Source organism: Balaenoptera acutorostrata, chromosome 18 (assembly GCF_949987535.1).
Source record: "Balaenoptera acutorostrata chromosome 18, mBalAcu1.1, whole genome shotgun sequence".
NCBI classification, from domain to species: domain Eukaryota; kingdom Metazoa; phylum Chordata; class Mammalia; order Artiodactyla; family Balaenopteridae; genus Balaenoptera; species Balaenoptera acutorostrata.
In genome coordinates this window covers 55912481-55938573 of record NC_080081.1, presented here as the reverse complement: position 1 = coordinate 55938573, position 26093 = coordinate 55912481, and the positions used below count along the sequence as shown (strand labels likewise).

Here is a 26093-nt window from a genome sequence, read left to right as displayed (position 1 = left end):
TTTAAAAGATAAAATTATGTCTCTACCATTAACTTTTTTTTATAATTATTTAAAACTTTAATAATTTTTAAAAATTTAATCATTTAGATTTTTTTTAAACATCTTTATTGGAGTGTAATTGCTTTACAATGGTGTGTTAGTTTCTGCTTTATAACAGAGTGAATCAGCTATACATATACGTATATCCCCTTATCTCCTCCCTCTTGCGTCTCCCTCCCACCCTCCCTATCCCATGCCTCTAGGTGGACACAAAGCACCGAGCTGATCCCCCTGTGCTATGCGGCTGCTTCCCACTAGCTATCTATTTTACATTTGGTAGTGTATATATGTCCATGCCACTCTCTCACTTCGTCCCAGTTTACCCTTCCCCCTCCCCGTGTCCTCAAGTCCATTCTCTACATCTGCGTCTTTATTCCTGTCCTGCTCCTAGGTTATACCATTAACTTTTATGTGGCCTTGAACTCCTTGAGTCCTAATTTCTTTACCTACCAAACTGAAATAATAATACCCTTCAAGATGGTTGTGAAAATTAGGTGAAAATGTTTGCCGAGGACCAACCACAATGTCTGGCACATTTTAGGTCCCTAAATACTCAGGCTAACTCATAAGTATTAGCTTCTTGCCACATACCCCACTTCCTCTCACTCTGATTTGCATTATAATTTCTATATCTTATGTCCATCCCCCCTCCCCCAGTCATGGCTCCCCAACTAAATAAGGAATTTTTTGAAGGCAGGAGTCAGGTTTATTCATTATATATTAATTGATTTCACCTAATTTGTATTTATTAGATTCCTGTTGTTTGCCCATAGCTGTTTGGGGGCACGGATGATGTACAGTCATTCCTAGTAGCTGTAGGGGATTGATTCCAGGACCCCCACGAATACCCAAATCCAAGGATGCTCAGGTCCCTTATATAAAATGGCATAGTATTTGCATATAACCTACACATGTCCTCCCATATGCTTTAAATCATCTCTAGATTACTTATAATACCTAATACAATGTAAATGCTATATAAATAGTTATAAATGCTATATAAATAGTGGCTGGCTCACAGCAAATTCAAGTTTTGCTTTCTGGAACTTTGAGATTTTTTTTTTCAAATGTTTTCAATCCACATTTGGTTGAGTCCTTAGATGCAGAACCTGTGGGTGTGGAGGGCTGACTGTATAGATGATGATATTGATTTTGACTAGATGTGCTTGCTTGCTTGTCAGTGGGTGAGAATACATCAACATTTATAATACAGTGTTGCATATAAGCCAAGAAAGAAACATGTGCAGGTTCTGTGAGACCCTTGAAGAGAGGTACCCACCCCTCTGAGTGTATGCATGTGATTTGGTGGAAGGGGTCTGGAGAAGATGGCACTCAAACTGAGTCTTTAGGGATAAGTAGGAGTTTTCTAAGTGCAGAACACAGAACAAGGCATTGTAGTTATTGAAAACAAGCTGTCTAAAAGTAGGAAGTGAAGGCAGCTTGGGTAGCATGGAATGTATGTGGGTAGATGCAAGAGTTGATGCCAGGAGGAAGATGTGGACCTTGTGGGGACTTCATGGGCCTTGCTGAGGTTGGATTTTATCCTGAATGCAATGTGATGGCATTAAAGCAGGATCATTAGGACCATAGTCTGTGGGTAGATCAGAGTCAGATGAGACTTGAATCACAGAGAATACTAGGAGGTGATTGCAGTAATCCAGATAAAATTGTTGGAGCCAAACAAACATACTGGCAATGAAAACGGGAAGAAGGGAAGTGGTGAAGTGGGTTTAACTGGCTAATTTTAGGTTGATAACTATATGGAGGCGGAGGAGAAAAAAGAAGAGTGGACAAGGGGAGGACTACTGCATTGCATTGTAGATGGTTATTGTTAAAACCCTTGTTTTTCCCCTTTCATATTTTTGTATACTTTTTCTTTATGAAATCAAATGAGGTAAAATGAAGCGTAAAACTATAGCACTGACCTTCTCCATATCAAATATCCTGGAGTGAATGATGACATGCTTTAAAAAGCACAGCATAATTCAGCATACAAGGCTTTCCTCAATCTGAAGAAAACTGAATGTGACAGTATAAATTTTGAAATTCACAAAGTCCCAAAGGGCAAATAGATGTATCGGTAAGAAATAGAAAAACTAAAAGCTTTTTTGAAGTCTCATGGAAAAAATTATTATTGAGCCATCAAGACATTCTGATAAGAGCAATAGAGAACTGGAGATGTGTCTGATGTCACAGGCTGCCGGGATACCCCTTCTGTCTCATCTTCCCCATTATGAACTTGGAAAGGCTATTTTAGAAACATTTTTATCAGCAGTTACACAGTAGTTTTCCCACTAAGAATGCCTTCTACTGCCTTTTCATACAGAATGAATTATGCCACTACCTCTAACTTTTCCATGTAGATCTTTAGGTTTGTAATAATTTTTGACTCCAAATCCATTTAAATTTCTGTACTATTTTTGCTTTTTCATTTAACAAACGTGTAACTAGCAGCTACTCTGTGCTAGGCACTGTTCTACACTGTTTTCAAATTGTAACTCGTTTTTGCACACAACTCTGAGTTCAATACTCTTACCATCTCTGTTTTGCAGATGAGGACAGAGGCACAGAGAGGTTAAAAAACTTGTCTGAGGTCACATAGCTGGCTTCATACAGTCTGGCTTCAGCCTTATGCTCTAACCACTGCACTGTGCTGCTTCTTGACTTTGTCATGCTGATCAAATAGTATTTTAGTGATAGTAGCACTTTAGTAAGTACCTCACTAAAGTACTAGCTGTATGTTAAGATTGTTGGTCAACCAATTCTTAGATTTAATACTTCAATCTACATATAATAGCTTGATTTTTTAAATTCTAGCTTCATATTTCTAATCCTTGCCCAGCTTGATCCAAAAGCCTTTCCTTTGGCCAGTTATTCCATATTTTCCCTTTTCTTTCCAATAATAATATCCTTATTAAATTTCATTTTCTGTTTTCTTGACTACTTCTCCAGATTATTAAACTTCTTTTGTGTCTTAACACACCTCTCCTGAGGTGTATCATCAGTGTACTTAACAGCTCCATTTTCTGTTCTGTCACCCAGGTAATTCATAAAATTGTAAACCAAATCAATGCCTGTGATCTTTTATATGATATTCCTCCCAGGCGGACACTGCTTCAGTTCTCGGTGCACTCACCAAATGGTTGTTGTAGGTTATAGAGGTGGGTGAGTCAGAGCTGCAGACAGACCCTGAAACTGGAGATCCCAGCCAGCAGACTGCTCTAGACTGTCTTGGAAGAGAAGACTGGAAACAAGCAGGATTCTATGGGATTCTTTTTTATTTCCTAAATCACAAGCTAAATAAGCTTGAGAACCACTGATACAGCGTGTGTTTTTTCTTAGTTTTGTTATATCCTTTGCCACTAGAGAATAGCTACATTCTTTTCAAGTGTTACATACTTTTTTAGTTTGAGAAAAATTTCAAAAATCAAAAAAATGTAAATAAAAACATGTAGCACATACCCAAATTTATCGCTCATATTTAACAACTATTAATATTTTTCTCAAATTTGATTCTACTCTTCTTTTTGCAGAAAGGAAACACTAATTATAGCTAAAGTCCCCTTTACCACCACCTCCCATCTCATCTCCCCTTCTTCAAGTCAATCACTATTCTCCATTTAGTTTATAACCTTCCAGTCATTTGTATGCATGTTTTTTTAATTTGTAAAGCAAATTTTTGTTAGGAAAATAGTTATTTCACACTGACTTCCACTGTAAAATCAGTGATGCTCTGATGGCAGGGGTGGGGGGGGGGAATTTTTAAAAACCTTTAGTCCTTAGTTGTAATAAAAAATAAACTCAATCTTACAATTGTTTCAATATCAGATTATCTTAACCTGCTTAACATCGCGCTCCAACCACTTAAACCTGCTCTCCTCTCGCTGGAGAGCTTCACCTGCAGGTTTCTTTCAGCAACATCCTTAGTTAAGCTGATAGAGTGAAGAAGTATCTTGGGCCAGTGTCATATACTTCCCAACCACCTTTTAATTCATTAAGATCTAAAATGTTTTTTTGCTGAGCTTTATAAAGTGCCAATTCTTATAAGTGAGACAGATATTGCTGTAGCCAGACTCTTCAGATGACAGCAACAGTGACAACATGAGCTGAAGGAGATGGGGTGAGGTGCTTAAATTAAGCAGGTAGATTTGTGTCCTAATGCGATCACTTAGTTCACAACACCGTTATCTATTTCTCTTAATGGATATATATCTGTAATGTTTTGTGCAAGAATTAAGAGCACTGCTGGAAAATCTTAAGAATTTTTTCTTTATTTCATTTGACTTTATTCCTTTATGCATCCAAATAGTCAACAGATATCTAGGTTGGGTACTCTAGAAGCAGAGCCAGAGATGGAAATGTCTGTATAAGTGATTTTAGAGGGAGAGCTTTTAGGTGAGACTTTCTGGGAAGTGAAGGAATCAGGATAAGACTGTGGAAGAGAAGTGGTTTTATTTATTTTTTAGTTTTTTAGTTTTGGCTGCCCCATGCAGCTTGTGGGATCTTAGTTCCCTGACCAGGGATCGAACCCTGGCCCCTGTCAGTGAGAGCACGGAGTCCTAACAACTGGACCGCCATGGAACCCCCAAGAAGTGGTTTTAGGTGAAGTCTGGCCTCAGCCTCCTCACAGGGAGCTCTGGAGCACGAATGGCACTACTCAGTTATCCCACCTGAAAGCAAGAGAGCCAGGCTTCTTTGCCCCCACGTCAGTGAGGCGTTAGTCAGCAGAGGAATCAGGGAGAACCTCTAACTTCCCAGGCATTTCTGGACAAGGTAATCCCCAGTGATGGAGGGCAATTCTTTGGAGAGGGGTGCAGCTGTGAGCTTTTAGAAGTCAATGGTGCAGCAGCTGTGGGATGGGTGCCTTTGGTAGCAGAGGAGATCTGGGTAGGACACCAACAGCATATACTACCAGACACCAACAATATACCCTACCAGAAAACTCACCCTCCTATTGAGCACAGCCCCTAGCACTGTTCTAGGCCTTGAGAAATGCAGTGATGAACAAGATAGACAAGGTCTTTGCTGCCATGAAGCTTTCCTTCTAGTGGTAAAAAGGAGACATGCAATGAACAAATAATTCATTAAACTGGAAAATATCAGTGCTATAATGGAAATGATATAAAAATGATATAGGGTAATGTGATAAGGAGTAAATGGATAAGTTTGGCAGCAGTTACTATCTTCATAATTGTGCTGGGATTTACAGCAAGACATGCTAGCATTTTAGCAGCTTTGTCTGTTCTGGAGATTCAGTGGTTGAATTGACCCTATGTAAGATGGATCCATAAAAGATTACAGATTATAGGAACTAGAGACTTGTGAGAACTTGGACTAGTGATAGTTTGAAATAGGATTCCAGCCAACAGCTGAAGTTACCAGGCCTAGCTAGGGTCTGACCCAGGGGAAATAGGGTTTTCAGGACTAGGGTTACTAGGGATACTGGTACTAGTATCGGTAAATCCCCTAATAGGAGATTTATAACCTCTCTGAGCAAAACCAATGAGTCATGTATCTCATTCCCTGGTTAGAATAGGAAATCAGGAACTGAGCAGGGCTGAGCCTGCAGCTGAGTGAAACTGAATAAAGTAGGGATAGCACTATAAGCTCAGCAATCTACTAACAAAGGTGTCTTTCATGTTATACACACCACATTCTGAATGTGATTTTTTTTTACCAACTCTTAGTGGTAGTGGTATAAGTTGTGTATAATTGAATATCATTTTCCACCAAGGACTTAAATTCTGCTGCTGCATTATTTGAACACTTTTACTAATACATATTTACTGGTTTCTGCTGGCAGCTGATCAGATGACAGTAGTGCTGCATGGTCAGCAGTGTTCATTTGTTTTTTTGTTTTTTGTTTTTTTTTTTTTAATGAGGCTCTTGAATCAGATGCGTATGTTTGATTGATTGATTGATTGATTGATTTTGGCTGTGTTGGGTCTTCGTTTCTGTGCGAGGGCTTTCTCCAGTTGTGGCAAGCGGGGGCCACTCTTCATCGCAATGCGCGGGCCTCTCTCGTTGCGGAGCACAGGCTCCAGACGCGCAGGCTCAGCAGTTGTGGCTCACGGGCCCAGCCGCTCTGCGGCATGTGGGATCTTCCCAGGCCAGGGCTCGAACCCGTGTCCCCTGCATTAGCAGGCAGATTCTCAACCACTGCGCCACCAGGGAAGCCCCTGTTCATTTGTTTTAAGACGTGGTTTTTAGGAATGCATTGCATCAAAAAGTATAGACCATTCATTATAAAACTGGGCTAAAATAAAACAGAAGCCTCAAATTTTTAAAAGAAAAGCATGAGTTTGGGTAACCTCTTTGAGCCCAAATTTCATCATAGGATTGTTGGAGGTATTAAATGACATATGTCACATGTGTCTAGGACAGTGCCTGGTGTGGGGTAGGTACCCAGTTAAAATTAAATCTCTTCTCTATAAGTCTGTACTGTCCATATATCTTCTGCCCCTTCCTCTCTTCTTAGCTTTGAATCTGCAGTTTTCTTTTTAAAATATCCACATTGGTATCTCTGGAGCATTTCAAATCCAAAATGTCCATCTCTTCATACCAAATTTTCCTTTATAAATGTCCTCCAGCCCCTTTTCTATACCTCATTCATGGTGGGTATCAGTAAAGCAGTGTTGATTATATGATTGGTAAAGGAAAGAATGGATGTTTCCTCTCTGAGCTTATGGAATCCTGTATCCAGTCACCTGGTCTGTAATCGGTATCCCTTTTTCCTTTCCCTGTCCTTTATCTTGACAGCCAGTTATTACAAAATCATGTCTACATTTTTCTAGGTCTCCCAAATATTTTCCTCTTTTCCTTTCCTACAGTCACTGGCCATACCTAGACTATTACAATAGTTTCTTCTCCTTCCCCTAGAATTGTGACCAAGTCCTTTCAATTCCATCCTCTGGGCCATAGATCCATTCCTCATTTTCTCTTGCCTGGACTTTTACAGTAGCCTCCTGGTTAAAAACTCAGCCTTCACTCTGTCTTTCCCAAGCCTCGTACTGTTCCATCAATAAAGTTGATCACTTATTCTCCTGCTCAGAACCCTTCAATGACTCCCATTGCCAACAATATCAAGTCCATAGTCCTTAATCGGAGCCCCATCTGTTTCATTAGTCTTACTTCCAACCTTTCTCTCCCACATACTTAGGCTAAATCCATACGAACAGCTTGTGGTTCCCAAGAATCACATTCATAGTCACGACTCCCTCACTTGCCACTTGCAGCTTTGATAGCCGGGAATGCCCTTCTCTATCAAGTCTGTCTGGAAAATTCTTACTTTTTCTTCAAAATGCAAATCAAAGTCTTTTCCTCAAGGAAAATTTCTTAGACTCTTCCTTCTCCTTTTCCTTCACAAGCAGGTATTTCCTTTCTTTGTGACAACATTAGTACAAAGCGCTTCTTAAAGTGGGGAGCACATACCAAGAAGTTCAAGACCATCCACTGGAACATGGGAAGACATTAGAATTTATATTTACTTTGCTCTTAAAAATATGAAATAAGCATTACCAATATTTAGTATACTGACTGACACTGGCACCCTCATTTGTTCAGTTTATCACATATGGGAAATGGGACATATCCAGAGAGACTTGTGGGAGTTTGTATTATGAGAATATGACAATGGTGCTCTCAGGTACTCATTTGAATGCACAATATGACCACACATAACAGTTTACTGTGCCCAGTTTAGCAGATTTGTGGTTTACGTTACCCAGTGTTAACTAAGCCAGCCCTCATATAATGCATAGTGGTTTAAAAGAAACAACCCTGGGTTGAAAATATCATTAATAATGTAAACATAAACAAATGACATGGAATCGGCAGAAAATTATGTAAGTATAACTATTGATGGAGCATCTGATTTGATTGGATAGAGACAAGACTCTTGAATAAGGCTACAGAGGACATAACACATGAAATGTATTCACTCCATGATGATTCAAAACAAAACACTGCCACACGATTGAAAGCAGACTTGCACACAGTGCTACAGGATGTCACCAGTTAGATATGTCACATAAAAACAAGAGCTTTAAAGCAAAGCCAGAACTATTGCAATATTTTGGAATAAGGTAGGAACTGACCGTGAAAATCTTATACTACACAGTCTCACTTATAATCTCATTGTAAAGCATTTAAAACATCTGTCAAACCTACCTATTTGTCTTTTACAAAGTCAAGAGTTCACAATTTGTTGATCTGTCTGTGTGTTAATGGCTGTTAGAGAGATGCTACGGAACAGATACTTTAAAAATTAAAAAAAAAACATTTAATTTGACCCTTCAAGCTACAGGTCATGTTTTAGCAGTAAAGTAGAAAATAACTCCTTAAAAAAAAAACTTCTCTGGAGAGAGTGTTTTTAAATCAGATGTTTATAACTGTTTCAGTTAGTTTTTTTGTGGCTGAAAATAATGTGGCTGAAAATAATGTATGTCGCTCTGTGATATTGTGATATAATAATTATATGTTTGGTCTTCATTCCCTTTCCCGGCACAAGAGCTTCTAAAACACTTGTAATTTCCTGCGTGATAAGGGTATCTTTTGTTAAAATATTTGGTCTTCGTCTCCAGTTCTAAGACCCTTGGAATCTCCAGAGTGATAAGAGAGTCTCATAAGATGACTCTAGGGTCTCTAGAGAATTGTTGGGTGTGGAAAACCCACACATTTGGTGTCAGAAGTAGAAATAGATCGTAGTACTCCTAAAATGTCTCATGTCTGCACACTAAAACAATTTAAAATACAATTTCCTACAAATGAAGAGTTTCAGTGAGTTTTGAACCTATTTGTGCAAAATATATATAAAATGTGACGCTGTCTGATTAGTTTGCAAGAACACTGATATCAGGAAAGCTGGAAATTCCCAAACCTAACCTAACTGTAATGAAAACCTTTGTATGTTTTGATAGATGAGATTGAAAAATGCATGTTGAGCTATAGGGACTGCAGTCAATATTGCCCTTCTGTTTGGAGCTACGTGTCTTCGTGAGCTCTTTTTCAGCTATAATAAGTATTGAAATAAACTCAATTTAGGACTGGACCTTTAAATCACACAAGTAATAAAATGTATTAATCACATTATTCTTTCTAAAATATCCTTCTTTAATTTTTACTGAGAACAAAAAGGGGTTTTTTTGTATTATTAACACATAAAATGTTAAAGTGTTTTTAAGGTATTGTTTTTCATCTTTAGCTCAGTTGTTGTTTCTATTTTGGTATACTTTAGAAGGTATCTTCTTAAAACAAAAACATTTTATTAATGGTACATTTAGAGCCACTGACCTAGAGTAGGCTCTGCTATTATGCACGTCATTCTTTATCACAGTCATGTGTTTCCACCTCTGTCTTCCCTGCTAGACAGTGTTCTCTCACTAAGGGCAGGGGCATTTCTTTGAACTGCCTCCTCCAGCATGATTTCTGGAATATGGTAGATGTTTGATAAGATTTGTTGAGCAAATGAATAAATGCAATGTCTGTTCCTTCCCATCCATCTTTGAGACATCCATTTAGAGAGTCCTCTAAATGGATAGATGATTGGTCCTCAATTCCCATGAGATGAAAGTCAGACTCTAACACATGATATTTAAGAAGAGTGTGCATTCCGACTCACCCTACCTATCCAGCTCTACTTCCCTCCATGCTGCTATGTTCTAGACATGCTCAGTGCTTCCCCAAACTACTCTTGTATCTCCAAACTTCGACATGTTTTTCTGTTCCTCTACCTGGAAGCACCTTCCACCCATCTCTGCCAGTTAAAATCAAATTTAATCATCAAGATCCTGTTTTCTTCAGTCAGAATTAATTGCTGTCTCCTCTGTGTCCCCATTGAACTTTGTTTTAATTTCTGTTATAGCCCTTATCACATTCTGATGTAAGTTATTTTTTATTTTTATTTTATATTTATTTATTTATTTTGGCCGTGCCGGGTGGCATGCAGAATCTTAGTTCCCTGACCAGGGATCGAACCCATGCCCCCTCCATCGGGAGCATGGAGTCTGATGTGAGTTATATTTATCTTATATGTCTCTTGTCATGTGAGCTTCTCGAGAGCAGGAGCTCTGAATTACTCATTTTATAACCCTTCATGCCTAATAATCTGCTTTACAAATTGGTAATACATAATATAATTTTAATACACTCACGGGTTTATTCATTCTTTATGCAAACATTTCTTACATGCCTAGAAGGTACAAGGCATGATGACAGGCTCTAGGTATATTAAAAATATATATATATGATATCCTCCTCTTATCTATAGATGGTATGCCTAGTGAGGGGACAGTCATATAAATGTTACCGAGCAAGGGCTCTCTGCCCAATGCACATAGAAGCCAATACCAGGGCTCAAATCTGTCTCCCCAGTCTGGGGTTCAGTCAAACCTTCATGAGTTAGGTGAAGAGGGTTGGTATGCAGAAGCGCTGGCAGGACAGGTTTTGATTGGAGGCTTTGGAAAGTGGCCGTTTGTGGTAAGGTGTGGTAAAGGGGGCTTCAGCACTGGGACTTCCTGGACAGTGGACCCTTCGCCTCTGGAAGGGATCCCGTGTTCAGGTTCTGGTCATGTCCTGGTCCTTTGGTTCCATGGCCGGGGGAGGGAGTGGGTAGAAATTTTGGTTCTAGGTGTTACTTGAGGACCAGATTTTCTCCTCTGTGCATGCTTGGCCTGCATGACTTGCAGTTTTGTTCTGCTGTCTTTGAAAAGTAATTCAGTAACTTGTTAGAAACAGGATAGATCCAGTTTGGGCTGGTTCTGCGGTTACATGAACAACTAAAATGTTTCATGAGTGTAAAATGCTTTCTATGGGCCAGTAGTTCAGCTGGGAGTATAGAAGTGAGAAATACTTAATGCTTCAAAGAGGAGGCAGTATTTGAGTTGAGCCTTTAAGGAACGGGCCTTAACAGTTTGTCAGGCAAAGTGGGGTGAAGGGAAGAAAAAACTTCCCAGGAAAAGTGCACAGAATTGGGCACAGTGCTTAAGGAATTACCAGCAACTCAGGGCAGCCTAGGGTACGTGACTGGAGTAGTTGACTGGAATGCACCCGTTTCAACACATTGTTGAACACCTAGTAGATGCTGCTCACTTTTCTAGCATGAGTGACTGCATCAGGAACAAAAGAGCTAAAACCCCCAGGCTTCATATTTATATTCTAGTTGCTAGTGAGAGAGAACAAGATAATTAAAATATGTAGTCTGTCAGATGGTAAGTGCCATGGGGAAAATAAATCAGGGAAGGGGGGCAGAGTGAGGTGTATAATTTTCACAGGTTGACCAGGGAAGGCCTCCCCGAGAAGTTGACTTTTGAGTAGCCCTGATGGATAGTAGCCTATTTCCAGCCTTTTGCTCCTATAAACATGCCTTTTGTATTTTAAGTTTTAATCTGTGTATTAAGTACTCTTTTTCAGGTTTTCGAGATCCTCTGACTAACCTTGAATAAATAGCAATAATACCTAAACTCAAGTGAGAGAACAGGACAAATGGACCACACCTTCATATTCATCCTGAAAGAGTAGAAGAGATTTGCCCAGGAGACGGGAGAACTTTTCAAGTCCCAAGGTGACCTAAGCTGCTGATATCTTGAAAAGGTGCAGTAGTTGAAATGCCCACCAGCACCAGTCAGAAAATGCTGCACTTAATGCCTCTTCAGCTTCACGTGGGAGGCTCTCCACAGTGATTATCCTGACACAGTTCATAAAGCAGTGAAAAAAACAATTGCCATTTTATACCCGCTCATTTATTTAATTTGGGGTTCAAGAAGTGTGCTAGATACCGGAAGAGAAAAAGTGGCCAGAGGCTGAACTGGCTGTGCGGTGTCAGCTGTCTTCCACTCACCCCGGTGTCCTAGACAGGAGCTCTGTTGCTGTCTCCCTAATGATGTCTTAAACGCATTTGTATTGGAACAGCTAGGTATATTATGGAATGGCATTCAAAATCTCCATCAAATTTTAAGGAAAAAACGTGAGATGGCGAAGAAACGTGCCAGAGGACTGCTCTGTCCTCTGCCCTCTGATTCCTCAGAGGTATTTGTTCCTTCTCCTCTGCCATTAAAAATGACACTGGAAAATAGGCTGGGGTTGAAATGAACTCTTTAACTTTCGTTGCTAAAAGCAATATATATTATTTTTCTTACGATTCAGTAGTGTCTTCCTTTAAGAACACCTATCATAAAAACTTAGTAAAATAGGTATATTACAGAAAACTTAAACATAGATTTTCTTTCAGTTAAGAGTTCTCCAAATAGAATGCTTATTTACATACTGTTTTCTATTTGACTCAAGTGGTTCAAGTGTGATAAATAAACCAGAGCACTGCGAATTGTTTCAAGTTGATGAACAACCAGAAATTAGGATAAAATAATTCATGGATTATAGTATACCAAATACTATTATGATAATACAAAATGCAACTTACATAGTAAATTTTAAGCTGTAATTATCGCACGAGAGGTGTATTTTGGGTTATTAACCAAAAGAGGCATGCCTGACCAGTTTCATGGAGAGCTGGTGGACTTGAGTCTTCTCTGACTTAAATAGCCGAAGGCTGTTTATCATTTGTCTCAGTGATCAAAAATATTTATTTTAACTTTATTTTGAATTGCCTGTGGTAAAATATCTTTTGATATTTAATTTCATGCAAGATCCAGTTTCTGCTGTGTCAAAGGTGGCACATTATTAGTATGGTAAGATAAGTTTACTTAAATATATTATGAATTTAAGCTCAGCAAAGGAAGGAATGTTTACTTTCACAAATACTTATCCATCTTATCTAAAGCAGTGCCCATTAATAGATGTTCAATAAATATTTATTGAATGTATAATTATGGTATATCCTGATATGAAATGTATTCACTTAATTTTTGACTCTATCAAACTTTTATGTTGTTACCCAATTAACGGGGCGTTTAAAAATATAAATTACTAGATACTGTATTTTCTGATAAAGATTTATCCAGTGGATACAATATTTACCCGCCTCACACTCTGTTTTCATCTGTGTGTGCATCTTTGTACACTCATTTAGTTTTGTACTTTAATCTTCATTTCATTTTATTCCTTTTCAAAAACTGATTAGAAAATGCCTTGTTTAATGTCAGAGGAAAAGTTAAATAAGAGGCCTGCATACTGTTTTTCTTTTTTTGTCTGGTAAAGGGGAAATGAAGTTCCTACAAAGAAATTAGGTCATTTTGAGTCCCTAAAATTTACCAAGCCAGAAAGCTAGTTTTCAGAGTAAAGACAAAAGATCCTATGTTTAATATCCTATCTTAGTATATTTATTTTTAAAGACTAGACAACTTATAAAATGTTCAGATTTTGTGAAAGTATTTGATTATCAGCATGGCTTTGAATATTGGAGGAATTTCTTTTTAAATAAGTGTTACTATATTGCTAGGAGACGTGGTAAGGAGGGTAAGTAGATTTTGAAAACTATTTAGAAAATTTTAGCTTCCATCAGATGACTGTTTTGCTGTGGCTATTTTCTACCTGCTGTTCCCAGAAGAGCCTACCTCTGGAGGGCAAAGTGCTGCACCACAGTAGAATTCCTTCCATAAATACTATCCCCCTAATGTCTTCCTTCCTTTTATGGTTCGTTAGCATTTTATGCATCTGGACATAGTGATGAGTGATTGACAACTAAATAAACTATTTGTCCTCCAAAACAAGTATTTTAAGAGCTGGAGTCTTTTTAGTCACTTTGGCAGAAAAAATATTTTGCTTATCTTACTAAAAGGACTTTTCCCTCACAGCATTCAAAGCACATATAATAATAATATCTCTCTCACTTTTATCTTTCTTACTTTTTACTCTACTGTATTTCCTCATATGTTCTCTTTTGATTCCCTCTGTAGAGATGAGTAATCTTGGGTTTCAAGAGTTTAAGTGATTGGGACTTCCCTGGCAGTCCAGTGGTTGAGACTTCACCTTCCAATGCGGGGGGTGTGGGTTCGATCCTTGGTCAGGGAGCTAAGATCCCACATGCCTCACGGCCAAAAAACCAAAACAGAAAACAGAAGCAATATTGTAACAAATTCAATAAAGACTTTAAAAATGGTCCACATCAAAACAAAAAAAAAATCTTAAAAAAAAAAGTTTAAGTGATTGACCAAACTAGGAGGACTCAGATTTAGGCCAGTGCTGGTTTTCAACTAACACTGCAATAATCATAGCTAATTTTTGTCTTCCTTTTTTTGTATTGTATGGCAACACTGCTTATATTAATGACTGTTTCTGTTCGAGGGCTCAGGGAAGTTTCTTCCCCAACACGGCAAAATAAATTTGTCTTTCATAGGCAAGGTAGGAAGGGAGTGTTCAGAGAGCCCAGAATGTTTATAAACATTCATGTATTCTCAAATTTATTAATTCTCAAATTTGTTTGCATCCCCTGTGTCTAAGTACCACTCTCTCTTTTATTAGTGATAATTATTATTAGTACTTCTTATCTTTATTTCATTACTTGCTTTAAAATAAGCCTTGTGGAAGTGATATTCTTGTTTATTCCATGACTTCTTCGCTTGAAAATATCCTTCAACAGCACCTACTTCTCAAGTAATGTTATGCTTATATCTTATTTGTGAAAATTACCATTTAATTCTATTTTTATAATCATCCCACTTTTTAAAATGTTGAGCAAATATTTGTTAAGTGCCTCCTAAGTGCCATATTCTATCTTTCCTTTCTCATTCTTGGCTTATAATAATGAGTGGACTCTTACTATGGCCATCTCTATTTTAATGAACTACAAAGTTCGAGAAGATTTCTATTAGCTATTTAAAACTCTTGTGTGTCTTTTTTCTTCCGTCACCCTTGTGTTTAACTATTATTGTTTTTCTAAAAGACAGCTAACCATAAACCAATTTAAATACAACTTACTAAAATATTATCCTCAAAGTAAACATTGCTATTTTGAGATCTTTTGCTCCTCAATAAATTCGAAGATATTAGCTTAATGTACCTTTATAAGCAACATCGTAAGAACAGATTGTGCTTAACTCTCCAGAGGCCAATTTTCTTTCCTTATTTTAATAAAAACCTGGTCTTTATTCAATCTAATTACTTTTATTGTATCTGGAATCATTTTAAATTACTATTGAAACATTAATAACTCCAACTTTAAAAAAAAACTTTAAAATCACAGAGTTAAAAGAAGACTAGAGTTTAGCACCATATTTCTTGGAGTAGCCCCTTTATCGACACAGGCTTTACTTGATGGACTGCTTTAGGTTGTAAGAGAGTAAGAAGTGAGAACAATTGGTGCTAACATAATGTCAGCAATTAGCTGAACATTCTAATTAATTCCTCAAGCATTGCTGATAACTGTTATGTACTGGAAAGACATCCCTTTATTAAACTGTAGGCTAAGGAAATGTTACTAAGATGTGTTTTCTTCTCCTCAGTATTATTGAAATTGTTGAGTCTATTTCAGCTTTTATGAGCTTATGTTTCAAAGCCATTATTGAGAGGAACAAATCATAATAGAATTGAAATTGTAACAAATAAAATATTCTCTTAGGGTCCTTGCTTATTTGTGTGGAGAATAAATATCTTTTGATCCAAGATGCTCCTAAATACAAAGCAATGATTTTAATCAAATATTTTCTGAAAAAGAATCATTATATTGTCTTTAAGAGTCAATTCACATGCTACTCGTGACAATAGTCATCTGATCACTTACTGAGTTGAAGTTTATAATATTGTAAGATACCTTGAAAAACAAGCTTTTTTCTTGTTGTATGAAGTACTAATCAGAAGATAGTGGGTTATTTTCTACTCTTATATAATAAGGGACTTACATATAAGCCAACCCATTTTTTTAAAGTTGAATGTAATTTTACGTATTTTACTAGCCTTTGCAATCCTTTGATGTATAAGACAAAGGACCGATAATAAGAATAGAACAAAGCCACTTTTTTCCTTTAAGCTCTTCTTTCTCATAGCCTACTCCACTGAAAACCATGATTCCCATTGGTATTTATCCTCATTTGTTGTCCCTTTTGGGAATCATCTGATTTACGCTTGTTCTCTCAAACCTATGTTTTTTATTTCTAGCACAAAAGTCTTTTGAGAAATCTAATTTGACAAATTGTATGCTATCAGAATTCAAGTGTTATAGAACAATTTCATTTGCCTTTTTAAAATTGGAATTCAGCTTGAATTTCCTGTTCTTAATCTGCTATGAAGCACTCTAATTATTAGGGTAATGGCTGAATTTCCTTTCTACTGACAATGATACAAGAGTTCCTTTTTCCATTTCGGTGCTGGGAGGTGTCATGTCATGCCTATTAAATATGTGACAGCTGAGGTGTGAAATTCACTATGTTGCTGTAAAAAATCTGTGTGAACACGTCTCTTTCTCTTCCTCACTTACCCCCTTCTGTATTGCCAGGATATTAACAGTGAATTTAAGTGATATTAATTAAACTCTGTTCTTATTTGTTTAAAACCCTAAAAAAATTTTAGCAGACAAGAGCATAAAGTATATCCTACAGTAAACTTATGAGACCCAGGAATACAAAAAATGGATGTGTGACTATATATCATTATATTGCATAAGAAACATTTTATTCATACTAAAGTTGATAATCACCAATACATGTCACAATATATTTTCACTTTCCTTTAACATCCCTCAAGGCTTTATTTTAGATACATTTCAATTTGAAGGTTAGTGAAGGTAAAAGAATAATGTTGAATTCTTTATAAAGTGTAGTGCTAAGGCTATAGAAAACAGTAGATCACAAGACAGGCACCAGGCCCATGAGAGCCAGTATCATAAGGGTAAGAGCTTGGAACAGAGGTCAGGAATGGCAATAGGCCAGACCTCCAGGGAATAAATTAAAGAAAACAATCACTGTTTAGTCAAGTTAGAGGGAGAAGCCTTTCAACGTAGGTGCAAAAAAGTCAGATAGTCTAGAAATTGTAAATGTCAATAATCGTATTGCCAACATACTTGCTCAAGCCCTGGTAAATGAGAACTCTGATGCAGAAGTTTCCTGCTACAGTAATAAGTGTAAATCCAACTCAATTTGAAATCCATGATGGATGTAAACCATCTCCCCCTCTGTCCCCTGACTAGTCAATCCCAAGTGTACGTCTCAACATGACTGTACCTTCTGATATACACTCATAAGTGAATAAGGAAGATTCCTTACCTTAGAGTCAGCCTTAGTCTAACCCAACATTTATTAAAGTGGGTTCTGTAGTCCCAGATTCTCTGTTAAAAAAAAAAAGAGTTCCATGATCCAATATATTTTGAAGTCCATATACTGTATGTTGCACTAGAAGCTACAGTGTTGATTTTTTAACTTTTAACATTTTTGTTCATTTCATTCATGGATTCATTTATTCAACAAAGATTTATTAAATTCATCCTGCGAGTCAGACATCCACTAGATGCTGGGGACAGGATGAGGAACAAGGTAGATATGGTCTACACTCTGAAATCTTAACAGTCTGCGTAGAACGACAGTAAAAATAAGCAACTACGATATAGTGTGGTAAGGACTGAAATAGGGGTGACCCAGGACTCAAAGGGAACATACAGCAAAGCCACCTAATTGGTCTTAAAAGGGTCCACAGGGGTTTTCCAAGAAGTACCATCTGTGCTAAAAACCTGAAGATCAAGTAGAAGTTACACAGGAAAGGAACTTTTAGTCACAGCAGCAGCAGTAATGATACAGCAAATAGTTAAAGCTGGCATGTACTTTTACTCTTTCTATCTGCCATATATTGTGCTAGATACTTTCCCAAGGGTTCTATCAGTAATCTTTCTGGGTAGGTTTTATTATTTACTCAAAATCATATAGTTAATAAGTGGCAAGAACTAGAATTTAAATCCTGTATGGTCTGACTCCAAAGGGTTTTTTCCGCTACTCCACAAACTGCCTTTCAATGCAATTAACTGATTTTGATTAAATTTGTTTTGCTAAGGCAAAAAATGACTTGAGTGATATCTTAAGTTAGCTTTGTCAGTGATTGTCATGTAGTATTTATTAGGGTATTTTTTAATAGAATCACATTTTATATTTTAATAATTGTGATAAAATTTAGCATTTGGGTAGAAGTCTCAGAAGTATATTATGGCACTGAGTTCTGAAGTTCACATTCCAAATAGTATCTTACACAGAGAAGGTACTCAAAACAACACAGTTGTAACTTCACATTTTACTTTGAATAAGTGGTAGGGTAGTTTGAACTCTTGTAAAGAAAGATGCTACTCACATTTTGGAAGTAATTTAATTCTCTGTACGACATGATCAGGATGGCCGTAGGATTTTTTATTTTTTAGATAGAATATATGTAGAAGGTGAAGATATGAAATCGAGCTCCTTAAAAAATGTCTGGACCTACCTATGACCAACAGCTTATATACACACATTTTTGGCAAGAATATTCATAGGTGATGTGAACTTCATATCTCATCATGTGTGGAGGTGCATAACATCAAGATAACTCACTATTAGTACTTTTGAAAATCCTGATCTAAAGGAGAGTCAGATAAATAGTAGTAGGTAGACTTAAGAAAGTAAAATGGATTGCCTTAATCCTAGCAGAAATGTTCAAGATCCCATGGTTCCTGGAGTGAGGTGAGACAGTCTTGCTTTTGCACCTAGTGATGGCAGATTGGGCCAGAAAGTGTAATTCACAGACCTGCTTTAATAGGCCACGTCAGCATGCCAGTCATCACCAAACTCACCATCAAAATTATTTTTAACTAATCTAAATATTGTATATAAAATACAAATATATATTTTTAATTTCTCCTTTTCACCTTCAGGGAGTTATTTTGAGGAGTGAAATGGTCACAAGGGAAATTACTGGAAGAAAAAAGAGAAGTAAAGAACCTGGATAATCTGTAAACTTGGATTAATTCCCAAACCATTGCAATTTATATTGACATCAACAAAATACTATTGCTGACTGGAATTTCATTTGCTTTTTTATTCATTTTAGGGAAAGCTGGATGGCGGTGAAAAAAGAAATGCTCTTGTGTTGTATTTTATTCGTGATCAAATGTCAGTTTATTTCCTTACTTACTATAAAATGTGTTGGTTTAACTTTAGGGACACCACGGTCCAAACCCTTACTCTTCAGCCTTCTGTTAAAGATGGACTTATTGTGTATGAAGACTCACCTTTGGTTAGTAATACAATTATATGAATATTCTCAAACGTATTTTTTTGAATGATAATTATATTTCAGCCTTTGAGGGTGAGAAATCTCCCATTGGTTCCAACATGTTTCAGTCTTAACTGGAAAATACTCATTCATATGTCACTAGGAGAGTGGATATTTGAATGCAAATTACTGGGAATATAACATGTTTTCTTATTCTGTTCTTCTCTCTCCAGAGTGAGAGATTTTGATATCCTCTAATGATTACTTTTCTATTCCAGAATTTTGAAAAAAGAAAGAAGTTTGCTGTTTTCAGATGTACAGACTTCAAAATTAGATAATGCTTCTAGAATGTTTTAAAAAATGATTTTAATTAATAAAATATTCGCCTAATGTTTTAGGCAGCTGAGAAGATCATTTCTCAGCTTCTCACATAAGACCCAAAGAAATCTGGCCTGCCAGGCACACCTCTCTGTGTAGATAAATCCTCGGCAGCAATGGCACAAATAAGCCGCCATGAGAACCTCTGTGGTCCAGACCCCAGCGATGGGAGTCTTTAGGACCTCCTGCCTGAATTCAACCAGATTGGACCTGACTTTTCTGTGAACAAACATGTGAAGGCTGGAGTTAGGAGTAGAAGCTACATGTTTTCTCTCTCTCTTTTTTTAAATTCAGCTTATTTTTATGCTAAAATTAAAAAGAAAAATCCTTATTCATATTTTTAGAATATGTAATAAAATATTTGTGGTAGAGAGAATCATCTGTGTCTTGATCTATATTTCCTTAAAATTATTTGCCAAAATTATGTAATGATAAAAGTTTATGATATGGTCCATTTTATGTTATATTTCTTACTATGTAAAAAAATAATCTTTGGTTTACCTTTAAATTCATTGACTGTCTCCTCCTATGCACTCTTTACTTTTTTTTTTTTTTTTTTTAATTTTTGGCCATGCCCCTCGGCTTGCAGGATCTCAGTTCCCCAACCAGGGATTTAACCCGGGCAATGGCAATGAAAGCACCAAGTCCTAATCACGAGGCCACCAGGAAACTCCCTCCTATCCACTCATTAAAAATGTTTTTAAGGATTTTTCCGAGCTTTTACCTTTCTTCTAATAATGTCACCACTTAGTCATCTAAGACCTAGAACTCTTTCTTATTTTTCCTTTCACTTCTTCCCATCTAATCCGTTGCCAAGGCTATAGATTATACCTCTGGAAAACTCTTCAGATCAATATAATGCTTTTTATTTCCATTTTTTTTCCCATGCCTCCTTCCCTAAAATCAGGTCCTCACACCACTTTTTTACCAAATTGTTATGGTACTCCCCTTTTAGTCTATTCCCCATATTTCTACAGGATTAAATGTACTAACGTGTAGCTCCAAACTCCGTTGTTATCATGTCTGAACTCATAAATCTTCAATTACATCCTATTATTTAGTGAGATAAAGCACGTATTTTTTGGTCTGGCAGTCAAGTTTTTAGTAGTAGAGACCCGATCTACCCTTTCAGATCCTATTCTCTCTTTTCTTAACATTTAATGTCTGCTTCAGCCAAGATATATATTCATATTCACTCTTCCCTCAGTGGGCTGCAGGATTTCTTGAGTTTGACCATTGCTTTCCTTTGTCTTGACTACCCATCTCCTCACCATACATACTGATCTCTTAAAATCATACACTCTTTTAGAGCCATCAAAAGTGCAGTGTTCTGATATCCAGTATTGATTGTGATGTCTCACTCCTCTTAACCCCCATGGCACTTTAATTTCTCTATTCGTTATACTTGTTTTAATACTCCCCTACCCTGGGGTGTGAAATGTTGTGAATTCCGCCAACATAGGGATAATTATGAAGCTGAAGGAAAATAAAGTGACTACTGCAGAGTTAGCAGTTTAGTAACTATGAGAAGCTTTTGGTAGAGATCCATAAATTTTGTTTCCGGCTCTGCTACAGACATTTTTGTGATAATGTATTTATAACTTACATAAAACCACCTATTATAAATCCAAATCAATGAGTGATGAAATTTTTAAAACGTTTGCTTTCATTTTTTTGTTTATGGTAAATGTTCTGTCTTCAAAGGTTAAAGCAGTAAAATTGGGTCATGTTCTGGTAGTAGATGAAGCAGACAAAGCCCCAACAAATGTCACCTGTATTTTAAAAACTCTAGTAGAAAATGGAGAAATGATTCTAGCAGATGGAAGACGCATTGTTGCAAGTGAGTATTAAAAAGCAACTTTTCTTTCAGTATATGCAATTTTTACACCTCCAGTATCAAATCACACACTTAGCTGGCTATTTATCTGCAAACAACAAGCATAAGTTCAATATAAGTCAAGTTGTCTGTATTGACAATTATTTGTAAAAATCAATATGCCTGAATCTAGCTTTGTCAGTTTCACTTTCTTATAGCCAGAAAGCATCTTTGAGCATTTCAATAGTAGTTTTAGGACAAATCGGCTTCATAGTTTTTCTACTCTGAGAGTACAAACATATAATTCTTTGTATACTCATCTCTCAATTATTTGTGTGCAATTTATTTTCTTTCATTGTTATCTGGAATTTTTAAAGCTCTACCACATTTCTGTTACTCATAATATTAAAATTAATGTTATTATTAGCTCAGTATAATTAGAAAAAAATTGCTGGGCATTTTATATCTATCATATATATGTATGAATATATCGGTGTGTATACATATATTACACACACATACCAGCTTCAGGAAGAAGTTAGTTATTCTCTGTTTTGGAGTATCTTCCTCCTTTTATTTTATTTTTGTTGTTGTTGTTAGGGGAAATGTACATAGATAAATCTCATAAGTCTGTTTAAGCTACAAGGAAAAATTAAGTTTGTCTAATGCAATGTGAGAACATTTTCTAGTTTCTAATATAAAATTTTTGTGTCATGAAAAGACTTGAAGATCTATAACTAGCCATTAAAAATATACAGTCAATAGTAAGGTAACCAAACAAGTTGAGACTAATAACTGAAATCTTCAATATTCAAAGAGAGTATATACAGAAGACTCCATAAAAATGTACAAATGCATCACCACAGAGAATTCTTCTTGGACACTGTCATTGCAAGACTGCTGTTTCTAAGCCTAGGAAACTCAGCACTAATAAAAGTATTCTAACATTTCAGTTTCACAATGAATTTATGGGAAAAAATGAGAATTTGACTTAAACAGCCTGATTACTATCTTTTAGAAAGATCATTCAGACTCTTAAGATTAGAATGCTTCCTGCCCTTTTTAGAGGCATGATGAGGACAGTGGAATGGAAAGCAAGAAAGAATTGCTGAAACAAACTTATAATTAAACAGTGACTCTCTCCTGGTAACCCTTTACATGTTTTTAATATATTTTTGAAGGATAGTCTAGAAGCAAAGGAGTCATCATAATTCTTAAATTCAAGTTTGATCGTAGATGACATTTTAAACACAAGAGCAACTGATGCTCTTTTGAACATGCTTTCATAAAGCATCACTTCTACGGCTATGTTTCTCATTTTCTTTGCCTTTTAAAATTTTCATGTTTTATTGCTATTTTTATCTTAGTTAACTAATTAAGTAAATTTTGTGTGTGACCACATACCCTTGTATTTACCACTACTGAAATTAGTGGAGATCAAACGTTAAGACTAGTGGCGGTATTAGTACATGAATATATGGTACATTGAAAGGTTACTTTTTGGTATCATAAGAAAATACAAGTATAGGTTCTTACAGACTCATCTCAGATAAAACTCCAGGTGTTTCACAACTATCATTTCTTAAAGATGGGCAGCCTAAGGCTAAGATTTAAATAAACCCAGATGACAGGTGTTTCTTCTTCAAATAACCATAATAAAGTTTTCACTATCTTAAATTATGGTTTGGACTAGCAGTTCTATCTGAAATGTACATCAGCAAGTAGTATATAATATTCACTTCCTTTAATACCTTAAACATTTGCACGAAGAAAGTTCCAGTCAACTTGAAATTATGTATTTTAAGAACTATGGTAGAATCCCTTGAATGGAAATTAATCACCTTTGCTCTAATGAATTGACTAGGTGGTCAAGACCTTTATTCTATGTGATTAAGTTTCAGGGTGCGTAATCTAAACAGGAATTACTCCTTAGCTACAGAATGAAGGCTTTATGCAAAGTGATGCAGCTGCTGATTGGATAAAAACTAAAGGATGTTTGGATTATCCTTTGCGTATTCTTTGGATTATCTATTGTTATAGATTCTTTTTTTTTAAAGGAATAATAGCATCTCAAGCCAAGTTTAAGTACCATAAGACAACATTTAGACAAGTTTGCTTTTTAGACGTGCATTTAATTTACATAAAAACGCAAGTTCCCCTATAGTTTAGTATACGCTTTACCAGTATTCTGTTCCTAAGCAAACTTTCTCAAAAATGTTTTTGTTTTCTGCAGCCAAATTGTTACAACCAGATTTCTTAGAGTTGTTTTACAATTGAACAGTATGACTACTTATGTGATTTTAAAGGCTGTAACTTGATACTCTTAAGAATTATTAAGTATCTATAAAGAATAAATAGAAATTATGTTTTTCAGATTCTGCATTAGTCAATGGAAGAGAAAATGTTGTAGTGATCCATCCTGACTTTAGGATGATTGTTCTGGCCAACAGACCTGGATTTCCCTTCCTAGGCAATGATTTCTTCGGTACCTTAGGTAAAAACAATCTTGATAATAATAATAAAAACAATAGCAATAACAGTAAAAATATTGTCTTAGTAACAATACTGTAATGGCCATCACTGAATGCTATCATGTGCTGTCATTATCACAGCTACCTTGTGAGAGTACCTGTTAGCCCCATTTTAGGGAAGGAGGGGATCCTATTCAGAGAGATTCTTGTTTTAGGGTCAGTCAGATAAGTATTAGAATGGCTTCATATCTATGTGTTTTCTTACACAACTAAACTATACTTTGTTATTTAGGGCCTCTTAGAGTAAAACACAAAATAAGGAATGGTTTTTAGTGTTTGTTTGGTTTTCATCACATCCCCCTATGAAAAGCTTTGAGGCCAGCTCTGGGGAGACTGATTCTCGTTGATTGGAGAGGCCCTGGGATAAACTGAAGCATCAGGAGCCTTTAAGAAGAGCTTCGTTTCTCTGTGGCGAGTAGGTAATTCTGGATACTGGGCATTCCATACTCAATGTGAAGCGAGCTCAGTCTCCTAGTAGGATTTTTCTTTGTTTTTTTGGGGTTTTTTTTAACAGCTTTGTTGGAGTATAATTGCTTTACAATGGTGTGTTAGTTGCTGCTGTATCACAAAGTGAATCAGCTATACATATACATATATCCCCATATCTCCTCCCTCTTGCGTCTCCCTCCCACCCTCCCTATCCCGCCCCTCTAGGTGGTCACAAAGCACCGAGCTGATCTCCCTGTGCTACGCGGCTGCTTCCCACTAGCTATCTATTTTACATTTGGTAGTGTATGTATGTCCATGGCACCTTTTGATCTAGCAATTCCACATAAGGAATTTAACTAGGGATATTCCCCGTGCAATGATTTAAGTACAAGGATAGGCAATATAGCATTGTTTATAGTAGCATAAAAAAGCAAAAAGAAGAAAACAACCCAAATGTCTATCCAAATGGGACTGAATGAAGAAATTCTGTTATATCCACACAGCAGATTACTGTGCAGCTGTTACAAACCAATGGGATAAGTTTACTCATGCTGATACCAAAAAAAATCTTGGAAATATACTAAGTGAAACAATAAGAACAGCGTGTGTAGTAGTCTACCATTTGAATTAATAGAGACTAAAAGGCGAGGGGGATATGTTACATGAATATGCTCGACATGCATAGAACTTCTCCAGCAGCACACTCGTCTCTTACGTCCTCTTACCTCGCTGACCTTGCTTCCTGCTCTGCTCTGTGCTGCTCTCCTCAGCACTCACCCTCTTCCAGCCGCTCTGCTATCCTGCCTCTTGAACGTGCCAGCTGTGCTCGCCTTAGCGTCTTTGCGTCAGCTTTACCTGCCATGCTCTTCCCTCAAACATCTGCATTTGCCCAATTGTCACCTTCTCAGTGAGGCCTACCTGACTGACTTCCCCCACCATCACCATTTCTGATGTCCTATAGTGTGCTTTTTCTTTTTTCCTTGAAACATAGTTTCTAACATTTGTAATTATTGTTTATTGTCTCCCCATGCCAGAATATAGACTGCATGAGGACAGGGGTTTTTGTGTTTTTGACCTCTGAGGTATATAAAGTACGTAGAGTATTACTTGGCACATAGAAGGCATTTAATACTTATTTGATGAATGAATGAATAAGGGTTCAAATATAGTTTTATATTAGTGTTACATTTGATTTTCAGCAAAAAAGACAAAAGCTGTTCTTCACTTTTGTATTTGAATGGGTTTAGCTTATGAGATACAAGCATGAAGTTGTCATGGTTGCATTTTATTCAGTTGCTTTCATGAATATATGACAACAATAAAATAATGATTTGAGTGGTTTCTAAGTCAAAGTAAGTTCTAAATATCCTTTCTTTCTAAAATGAACATACCGAATAATGCAAATCTATTTACTTTAACTTCCTTTGGCCCCTTGTCCTTTGGAGTATGAATCAGAATTATGTGAACTTTTATATGAGAAATTCATTTCTCTCGAGCATAGATTGTATTTTCTAGTATGTTCTCAGTTTTCTAAATTACGGATGAAATATTTTGTGTTTCTGCATTCCTTTTTCTTGATTTTAATTTAGACATTGTCTCTGCAGGTTTACTTTTCCAAAACCTACTTCTAAAGTATATTCTAGCAATCTGCACAAGATATAAATTGTTTAGAGAGTGATGATACTAATTCCCCCTTTTTTAGTATACATGAAGAGACATTCATATATGTGTATAATTTCTGAAGATATTCATCATGTGTTAAAGTTAAAAATGCAGTCTCAGAA

The 26093-nt window shown here is 36.5% G+C and overlaps 1 protein-coding gene across 3 annotated transcripts in view; it reads left to right on the top strand.

The window, feature by feature from the left end:
- Window positions 1–26093, top strand: part of VWA8 (von Willebrand factor A domain containing 8) — a 364979-nt gene that overhangs the window by 187089 nt on the left and 151797 nt on the right. For all 3 annotated transcript variants that reach the window (XM_057532758.1, XM_057532757.1, XM_057532756.1), the window contains 3 exons: window positions 19101–19176; window positions 21238–21373; window positions 23724–23843. In XM_057532758.1, coding sequence (XP_057388741.1) covers window positions 19101–19176; window positions 21238–21373; window positions 23724–23843 — 332 coding nt within the window. The remainder of the gene's footprint in view (window positions 1–19100; window positions 19177–21237; window positions 21374–23723; window positions 23844–26093) is intronic.